Source organism: Borostomias antarcticus (genome assembly GCF_949987555.1).
Source record: "Borostomias antarcticus genome assembly, chromosome: 6".
In the NCBI taxonomy this organism is placed as follows: domain Eukaryota; kingdom Metazoa; phylum Chordata; class Actinopteri; order Stomiiformes; family Stomiidae; genus Borostomias; species Borostomias antarcticus.
This window is the reverse complement of record NC_140239.1, coordinates 12,097,654-12,107,653: the sequence shown is the minus strand read 5'-3', so window position 1 is coordinate 12,107,653 and position 10,000 is coordinate 12,097,654. Positions and strand designations below refer to the sequence as shown.

Below are 10,000 nucleotides of genomic sequence, written 5' to 3'. Positions count from 1 at the left end.
GCTGTTTATGTTGTGGTCATGGATCTGTGAAGTGGTAATGTGATTTAATTGTTTGATGTAGTTTTTAGCTGCTGCATGTTTTGTGTAATGTATGTAATTGTTTTAAATTGTAATTTTTTAGAAAAGCCTAACTAGGGACTGGGGTTGCAAATTAGCCAATAGGCTAAAAAACCTTTCATGCAACACATCTATTACGACAACATGTATGTAACAATGTGCGCTGCATTGTCCCTAACAAATAAACCAATAAATAAAATAAAATAATTTGAGACACAAATTGAGGAGGACGCAAGAGTTTTGAGACCCTGAGACACTGAGAGGGAGGAGCATTGACAACCTACGGCTAGGCTTCTGCAGGATATCTCCCGGTCCACTCTTTGCCTGGCCTGACATCTAGATACAAGGTAGTTACTTGGTAATGAGCTATCTTGTTTCTATGGTACTCAGCCAAGGAACCGCTTTAATAGAACATTTAATTAGCAGGGCTGAGGAGGAGAACCGTCCAGACGTTCTTTAATTCCACAGCACCTTGAATATCTCGGTGGTCTTCCTCTCAAAGTTGTTGGACCTGCTCTTCAGGTTGATCAGCTCTGTCTTGCCCTTGTCTCCGTAGATCTGGATGAACACGCGGGCGTTGGTGCCAGCGAAGCCCACGTTGCCCGTCACAACGGTGATCTCGTAGTTCAACACTGGCCAATCGGAGCAGACAAGCACACGTCAAATAGGTTCGGAAATGAACTGAGTTTGAAGAGTCCTCAGAAACAGCAAGAACTGTCTGTTACAACTCTTATTTTGTCTAATACGTTGTAAGAAAAATAAACATTGTTTATATGGTAAATGATATAGTAATTAATTCAAATGCATTAATTCTTGAGATTACACACTCAGTAAATATAATATGTTGAATTATCTTAATGTGATACTGATTTTCTCAAGATCCTCAATCATGATCTTTAAAGGCTATTTGTGACAAGGATAACACGTGTGTGTGCTCTTTGCAGTGCGGGAGAGGGTGTGTAGGCTGCTGATTAACATCTAGCCTAAAATGGTTCTTTAGTTGTCCATGTAGTACGACCCTCTGAAAAAACATTTTAGAATCTTTTTTGGTTCCTGGTGGAACCTTTGTCAACATTTTTGTTGCTGGATGAATGTGATGAAAAAGTTATACCTGGAACCAAAAAGTTATTTTTTTCAGAGGGTTCCCCTACAGGGACAAGCTGAAGAACCTAATGTGTTTCTGGAGTGCACGATAGAGGAGGTGTTTCTAGGAGAGTACGGTAGAGCAGGTGTTTCTGGGAGAGTACGGTAGAGCAGGTGTTTCTGGGAGAGTACGGTAGAGCAGGTGTTTCTAGGAGAGTACGATAGAGGAGGTGTTTCTGGGAGAGTACGGTAGAGCAGGTGTTTCTAGGAAAGTACGATAGAGGAGGTGTTTCTGGGAGAGTACGGTAGAGCAGGTGTTTCTAGGAGAGTACGGTAGAGCAGGTGTTTCTAGGAGAGTACGGTAGAGCAAGTGTTTCTGGGAGAGTACGGTAGAGCAGGTGTTTCTGGGAATGTACGGTAGAGTGGGTGTTTCTAGGAGAGTACGGTAGAGTGGGTACTCTACATTCTGTGATGTCTAGGATCTCGCTGGGGTAGATCTCCACCTCCACCTTCCCGTCGGCCTCCTCCTTGTCGAGCCAGCGGTGGCTGGGGAACATGTACTGCTTCCCCTGGACCGGGACCATGATCTGGACACTGTCCAGAAACCAGCCGGCGCGCATACCCTCGTTGGTGTGACCAATCATCATACGGTTGATCTGGAGGAGGAGGAGGAGATGGCAGATGTGACATCATTTACACCTGAAAATACGTTTTTTGTGATCAGATTGCAATCTGATAGTGCTAGACCACATGAAAGTACAGGTAGAAATGCACCTAGGCACATATTTTGAAGCCGGATTGTGATCTGATCAGCCAAACCACCTCAGCAGGTGGTCAGGGATGCATTGTAACCACATTGGACACAAGTGTAAATGCACATTGCATTGTTAAACTGTTCGATTCGGTTAGTTGACCTGGATAGAACGATCTGATCTCAATCAGATCTCACTGGAGACATTAATACCAGGTGTACATGTAATCAAGATAAATCACATCTAGATACAATCTGGATACAAGATGCATTTTAATGCCAGGTGTAAATGGGGTCATGTCAACATAGGTGATGTCATCAACAGGTGATGTCATGCTACACACGGCACATGAGTGGAGACAGAGTCGTATAAGATATGCATACTCCGTGACGTATAAGCTGGCACGGACTCTTCTGCCCTGACCTGTCCAATGTCGCTGGTCTCCACGGTGAAGATGTCCACTCGGCCTGTCTCAAAGTAGTTCCCCAGGTTGTTGTCAGAGACAACCAGCATCATCTTGCTGGTGTCGCCCTTGTCCCCATACAGCTTTACGAACACCTTGGAGTCGGAGCTGCCCCCGGGAACGTTCCCCGTCTTAATCGCCACATGGTAGTTCACATCTGGAGTCGATCGCACACACACACAGACACACACACGCACACAGATACACACACAAGCAGATACACACACACAAGCACACACACCCCACACACACAAAAACATGCACACATATTAATGTCAACGATCATCTGTACATGTTTGATGAAATGATCAGGTGAAAGGGGATGCTGAGTGGTCAACATCTTCCCAGCGAGTCACGTCCTCTAACTCACTGTAGAGACGCTGTCCGTCTGAAAAGGGCACCAGCTCCCGGACGATCTGTCCGTCATCCTCGTTCCGGTCAAGCCACCTCAGATAGTCGGAAAGATGAAGAGATACAGGAGGAAGCAATAGCTCTACATTAGCTGCTGTTACAGTACACCATCTATTACAGTACACCATCTGTTACAGTACACCATCTATTACAGTACACCATCTATTACAGGTGACAAGTGGCTATTCCACTGTGGCGGCTGTGGCTCAGGAGGTAGAGCGACCCACAGGGTCGGTGGTTCGAATCCCGGCTCCTCCTGTGCACATGTTGAAGTGTCCTTGTTCAAGACACTGAACCCCAAATTGCTCCCAGTGAGCAGGCTAACACCTTGCATGGCAGCTGCCGCCATTGGTGTGTGAATGTGTGTGTGAATGTGTGTGTGTTTAGCTGAATCCCTATCTGAGTGCGCAAACCACCCTTGCGGCCCCTCGCACTTTGCGGCCTGAGGCCTGAGCACTTAATTGACGTCAGCTGGAAGGGCCAGAGGGTGCAGGGTCATGAATTAAATGGGACAGCACTTCCAGCGGTGTGCCAACGATTCCCAAGCCAGTTTAGCTCAATTCCTCTCCCACTTCGTTTTCATTGGCTGCCGCGTCCCTCCGACGCAGAGGCTGCTCTGACGCGCTCCTCAGCTCTCCGCTCTGCAAATTGACCGACTTACGTCTGTTTTAATTTAATAATAATTAAAAAATTATGTTGGGTGGGATATGTTTGCAGCATTTGGATTTCAAGATAAATGTTGTGTTATCGGCAAATGTCATAATTTATGTGTGATGCACTCGGATCATGACTCGGATGCACTCAAGCACTGTGTCACATGAGACGCGGTGGACTGTGGGTATTTTCTGCTCCTAAGTCCGCGAAATTGCGGACTTTCGGTAAGTGCGGTTAAAGTGCGCAAAATGGCGGCAGTGGCGCACTTGTGGACCTAGCAATTCCGTTTTGGGACTACCCTGAGCCCTTGTTGACTTAGCGGGAACGCGCGAGTGCTCTGCACTTTCGCCTAAGTGCGCGATTTGGGATTCAGCTTTTGAATGGGTGTGTGAATGTGTGTGTGTGTGAATGGGTGTGTGAATGTGTGTGTGAATGGGTGAATGAGAGGCCTTCATTGTACGATCCATTTACTGTCTGGCACACGCTTGGTGCAGCATAGATGGTGATGTGGTGTGTGCTGTGTTGTGTGCCTTCTGTGTGTTATTGTGTTGTGTGTGTGCTGTTGTGTTGTGTGTTGTTGTAGGTGGCCTACCTGTTGCAGGGGAACTCCACGGCCTGGGTCTCCCCCTGCCCCTCCTCCCGGACGACCACCTTGACCAGGAACCATCCACAGCCTCCACCACGGCCGTTATGACCAATACGCACCCTCCGCACCTGGCCGATCGACACCGCCTCAATTATGAACTCATCCATCTGGAACACAGAGAGAGGGGGGGAAAGAGAGAGGGAGGGAGAGAGAGAGGGAGACAGGGAGGGAAAGAGGGAGAGAGAGGGAGGGAGAGAGGTTGAGAGAGAGGGAGAGAGAGAGAGAGAGAGAGAGCAGAGGGAGCAGAGGGAGAGAGGAAGAGAGAAAGAAAGAGAGAGAGGGAGACAGGGAGAGAGAGGGATACAGAGAGAGGCAGAGAAAGAGATAAGGAGAGGGAGAGAGGGTATTACTCTGTTTAAGTGTGTTGTTGTCTGAGCGCCACCAACACCGTAGCATGTGTGCCCATGGTTGCTAATGCGGGTGTCCTGAACTCACATTGCCTTTCTCGAACTTGTTGACGTTGTTTTTGCAGTTGACCAGCGTGCGGTCCCCTGTGTCTCCCAGGTCACCAATCAGGTTGAGGAAGACGGTGGCGTCTGTACCGCTACCACTAATATCCCCCGTGCACACGGTCACGCGGTACTTCATCACTGCAGAACACATGCATCACATGTGGTTAGCATGTACATGAATGTAATGGAGTGGCTGTGGCTCAGTGGTAGAGCGGGTCGTCCAGTGATCGTAGGGTCAGCGGTTCGAATCACGCCTCCTCCTGTCCATATGTCGAAGTGTCCTTGGGCAAGACACTGAACTCCAAATTGATCCCAATGAGCAGGCTAGCACCTTGCATGGCAGCTGCCGCCATTGGTGTGTGAATGGGTGAATGAGAGGCCATTGTAAAGCGTGGATGAAAGCGCTATATAGGTGCATTTACCATTTACCATTTACCATGTGCAGATGGAGGGGTTGGTAGGCCGATCATAGAGAAATGATAACAAGTGAAAGAGACCTAAATCACAAACAGGTTGAATGGGACTTCCACACTGCAGTAGGGACTACAGTATCTGAGCTAGAAACTGTCTGAGCTAGCGACTGACTATCTGGGCTAGCGACTATTTGAGCTAGTCACTATCTGGGCTAGCGACTATCTGAGCTAGCGACTGCCGTTCCAGTTAACTCAGGGTAGGTGACTGTATGTTAGAGTAGGTGAGGTCAGGTGAGTCTAGAAGGCAGGTCAGGTGAGGGCAGGCTGACATACCAGGAAGTGGCTCAGGGATGAGGTCACCGGTGGCGGGCAGCTCTCTCACCACCTCGTTGTCGTCCTCGTTGGTGTCCAGCCAGCGCTCACAAGGAAACTTATACTTCTCCTTGGTTAGCGTCTTAATAAGAGTGGCCTGCCAGTGAGAGTCAGAGAGAAAGAGTCAGATACACTCAGACGGTGAGTCAGAGAGTCGGATAGTCCCAGATTCAGGGGGAGAGTCAGAGAGAGTTAGAGAGAATCAGAGAGAATCAGAGAGTCAGAGAGAATCAGAGAGAGTCAGAGAGAATAAGAGAGAATCAGAGAGAGTCAGAGAGAATAAGAGAGAGTCAGAGATAATAAGAGAGAGTCAGAGAGAATCACAGTCAGAGAGAATAAGAGAGTCAGAGATAATAAGAGAGAGAGAGTCCGAGAGAATCAGAGTCAGAGAGAATCAGAGTCAGAGAGAATAAGAGAGAATCAGAGTCAGAGAGAGAGTCAGAGATAATCAGAGAGAGTGAGTCAGAGAGAATAAGAGAGAGTCAGAGAGAATAAGAGAGAGTCAGAGAGAATAAGAGAGAATCAGAGAGAGAGAATAAGAGAGAATCAGAGAGTCAGAGAGAATAAGAGAGAGTCAGAGATAATCAGAGAGAGTCAGAGAGAGAGAGTCAGAGAGAATCTCGCCTGGGGGGCGAGGCAGACACCTTCTCGTGGTGCCCCCCGTCAGTAGCTGTGATTAACCACCGTACGCTAAGCAAAGTCTGCCAACTGAGGGCCACCACCTGGGCTGGTGTTCGGCTGCCACATGTGGGGAGAGCAGCCGGCGGAGCCCAGAATTCTGCAGCTGAACATGGAAGGGCTCACCCCCAGTAAGATCGACATCATCAAGCACCTGGCCTGCACCACCAAGGCCCTCGTCATCCTCCTCCAGGAGACCCACTGCGTAACAGCAGATAAGCTAGTTCTCTCAAATTTTGCTCTAGCTGGGTCTAAGCAGGAAGCATGGCCTTGCTATGTCTGTCCACCAAAGGTTGAACTGGACTCTCGCCAACCAATCCCCGACTGGCTCGGAGATTGAGTGGTTGTGCGTGGACGTTGCCGGCTTTAAAATCGTCAACGTCTACAAGCCTCCGCCCTCGTGAATCACATCAGTGCATCTCCCAGTCTTCCCCCACCCCTGCCTCTATGCTGGCAACTTCAATTGCCAGCATGAAGATTGGGAGTAGAGTACCAATACATCCAATGGAGAAAACCTGGCTGCTTGGGCAGCTAACAACAACCTGGCCCTGCGATCCCAAGGGTGCAGCCAGCTTTGTCTCAGGTTGCTGGAAAACTGGGACAAATCCTGACTTGGCATTCGTGAGCCCCGGCCTCCGGAAATGGAGTTTGAAGCTCAGCGAGGCAAAGATGGTGTCGGTGACCTTCCACCTTAACAAGGAAGCCAAATGTGAGCTCCAAGTGTACATCGATGGAACACTCCTGCCATACAGCGCCGAACCAACCTATCTCGGCGTGACATTGGACAGGTTGCTCACGTTCTGCCGACAGCTCGAGTCACTGTGCAAGAAGTTAACAGCTCGTGTGGCGTTGATGAGGTGACTGTTCCGATCAGGCTGGGATGCCGGCGCAAAAAGCGGGGGAAGAAAAAAAAAAAAAAAAGCGGCAGCCCTAGTCCTGGTCTACGTAACCAGTGAATATTACTAACCCTAACCCTAACCCTAATCCGTCCTGGAGAGTAGGTCCAACCCTAACTCTAACACACCCTGAAGAGTAGGTCCAACTCTACTCCTAACCCTAACACACCCTGGAGAGTAGGTCCCTGGTGCCGCAGCACTCACACCCGCCTCATCGACCCACCTATCAACGAAGCCTTGCGCATCGTGACGGGATGCCTGCGTCCCACTCCTGTGGACATCCTTCCCATCCTTGCAGGCATCCAGCCCGCTGGCCTCCGCCGCACAGGAACCACAGCACGTCTCGCTTGCCAGGCCATGGAGCCTAACCACCTGCTCCACGACAGGCTCACTGCAACAGCGGAGCCTCCCCGGCGTCTCAAGTCGAGACACCCTTTTGTTCCTGCAGCAATGCAGAGATCTTAACATCAGCGAGGCAGGATGGGTGGACCACACCTGGCGTGCGGAGTGAGAGGCAAACACCTCCAGACTCCGTGATTTCGTCCTGGCCGCCGGTCCTTCCCCTCCCAGGATGGGCTTACCCAGACCAGCGTGGGTGAGGCTTAATCGCCTCCGGACCGGCGTCGGACGCTTCCGCTCATTGATGCACAGGCTTGGTATCCTGTGCGGTGTGCGAGTGTGCAGACCACGTCATCCAGGACTGTCCGACATACCGGACACCCAACAGAATGCATGGCCTGATGGTTGTGGATGAGGAAACGGTGACATGGCTCCTGGAGGTGTGCCCGGATATATAGCCCGGGTGACCCCTCACCCAGGCTCGGGGTGGTAAAAGGATAGGATAACCCCTCGGCCCCGAGCTTGGGGAGGAGAGGAGAACATAACACCTAACCTGACCGAAGAAGAAGAGAGAATCAGAGAGTGTCAGAGAGTCAGAGAGAATCAGAGAGTCAGAGAGAATCAGAGAGAGTCAGAGAGTCAGAGAGTCAGAGAGTCAGAGAGAATCAGAGAGAGTCAGAGAATCAGAGAGAGTCAGAGAGTCAGAGAGAATCAGAGAGAGTCAGAGAGAGTCAGGGAGTCAGAGAGAATCAGAGAGAGTCAGAGAGAGTCAGAGAGAGTCAGAGAGAGTGAGAGAGTCAGAGAGAATCAGAGAGAGTCAGAGAGTCAGAGAGAATCAGAGAGAGTCAGAGAGTCAGAGAGAATCAGAGAGAGTCAGAGAGTCAGAAAGAATCAGAGAGAGTCAGAGAGTCAGAGAGAATCAGAGAGTCAGAGAGTCAGAGAGTCAGAGAGAGTCAGAGAGAATCAGAGAGAGTCAGAGAGAGTCAGAGAGAATCAGAGAGAGTCAGATAGAATTAGAGAGTCAGTGTTGTGGGCGCGTCCCGGTCTGCCTCTCCAACACCTGACCAGCCATCCACCTCGGACCAGCCCTCCACCTCCACCTCTGACCAGCCCTCCACCTCCGACCAGACCTCCACCTCCACCTCTGACCAGCCCTCCACCTCCGACCAGACCTCCACCTCTGACCAGCCCTCCACCTCCACCTCTGACCAGACCTCCACCTCCGACCAGACCTCCACCTCTGACCAGACCTCCACCTCCACATCTGACCAGACCTCCACCTCCACCTCTGACCAGACCTCCACCTCCGACCAGACCTCCACCTCCACCTCTGACCAGACCTCCACCTCTGACCAGTACTCCACCTCTAACCAACCCTCCACCTCTGACCAGCCCTCCACCTCTGACCAGACCTCCACCTCTGACCAGCCCTCCACCTCTGACCAGCCCTCCACTCCACCTCCACCTCTGACCAGACCTCCACCTCTGACCAGACCTCCACTTCTGCGCTCTCGGAGAGCGTTGTCTAGGCAACGATGCAGCCGGTCTCCACCAGGCAATCAGCGCACCTGACCTGATCAGCTCCTCTGCTACCAGAGCCAGCCACACCTGCTGTTCTACCAGAACCAGCCAGACCTGCTGTTCATCGCCTGATCGTAGCCTAATGTTAACGGATGTTTGTTCCCATGGACCCTCTCCCTTTCGTGTTTCCCCAGCCTCAGCTCCTCTTGTGCTCCCTCAAACCCCTGCCCTGCCCCCGAACCCCTGGACCCCCTCGGACTGACCTCCCGGTACCACCCTCGCCTCCTCCCACGTACCTCCCTTTGGATCTCAGACTGGACTCTTTGACAGACGCACGCACATTCAAACAACACCTGTCCCACCAATTGTCACCTTGCTCTCACTGGTTAACCACACACATAGTCCTGACATAACACCCTACACATGGCTAACTACACATCCCATATCCACTACTACAAGCACACCATTCACTCTCCTGCACATTCCCTCCCCTTTACCCATGAATAAACCCCCCCTCGGGCTGAAGGACCCCCACTCTGCGCCGCCTCTTTGGTCCCCCGGGTCGTACTCATAACAGTCAGAGAGAATTGGAGAGAGCCAGAGAGAGAGCCAGAGAGAGAGAGGGTCAGAGAGAGAGAGCCAGAGAGAGAGAGCCAGAGAGAGAGAGAGGGTCAGAGAGAGGGAGAGAGCCAGAGAGAGAGAGGGTCAGAGTCAGAGAGAGAGCCAGAGAGAGAGTCAGAGAGAGAGAGGGTCAGAGTCAGAGAGAGAGTCAGAGAGAGAGAGGGTCAGAGTCAGAGAGAAAGTCAGAGAGAGAGAGGGTCAGAGTCAGAGAGAGAGTTAGAGAGAGAAAGGGTCAGAGTCAGAGAGAGAGCCAGAGAGAGAGAGGGTCAGAGTCAGAGAGAGAGCCAGAGAGAGAGAGGGTCAGAGCCAGAGAGAGAGAGGGTCAGAGTCAGAGAGAGAGCCAGAGAGAGAGGGTCAGAGTCAGAGAGAGAGCCAGAGAGAGAGAGGGTCAGAGTCAGAGAGAGAGTCAGAGATAGAGAGGGTCAGAGTCAGAGAGAGAGCCAGAGAGAGAGTCAGAGAGAGAGAGGGTCAGAGTCAGAGAGAGAGTCAGAAAGAGAGAGGGTCAGAGTCAGAGAGAAAGTCAGAGAGAGAGAGGGTCAGAGTCAGAGAGAGAGTTAGAGAGAGAAAGGGTCAGAGTCAGAGAGAGAGCCAGAGAGAGAGAGGGTCAGAGTCAGAGAGAGAGCCAGAGAGAGAGAGGGTCAG

At 51.1% G+C, this 10,000-nt stretch overlaps 1 protein-coding gene across 1 annotated transcript in view; it reads right to left on the bottom strand.

The window, feature by feature from the left end:
• The window catches only part of loxhd1b (lipoxygenase homology PLAT domains 1b), a gene marked incomplete at both ends in the record, with an annotated part of 56,543 nt that overhangs the window by 33,105 nt on the left and 13,438 nt on the right, over positions 1–10,000 (bottom strand). Inside the window, 7 exons of the mRNA XM_084440001.1 lie at positions 529–689; positions 1,604–1,796; positions 2,316–2,512; positions 2,726–2,802; positions 4,013–4,173; positions 4,502–4,656; positions 5,265–5,400. Coding sequence (XP_084296127.1) covers positions 529–689; positions 1,604–1,796; positions 2,316–2,512; positions 2,726–2,802; positions 4,013–4,173; positions 4,502–4,656; positions 5,265–5,400 — 1,080 coding nt within the window. The remainder of the gene's footprint in view (positions 1–528; positions 690–1,603; positions 1,797–2,315; positions 2,513–2,725; positions 2,803–4,012; positions 4,174–4,501; positions 4,657–5,264; positions 5,401–10,000) is intronic.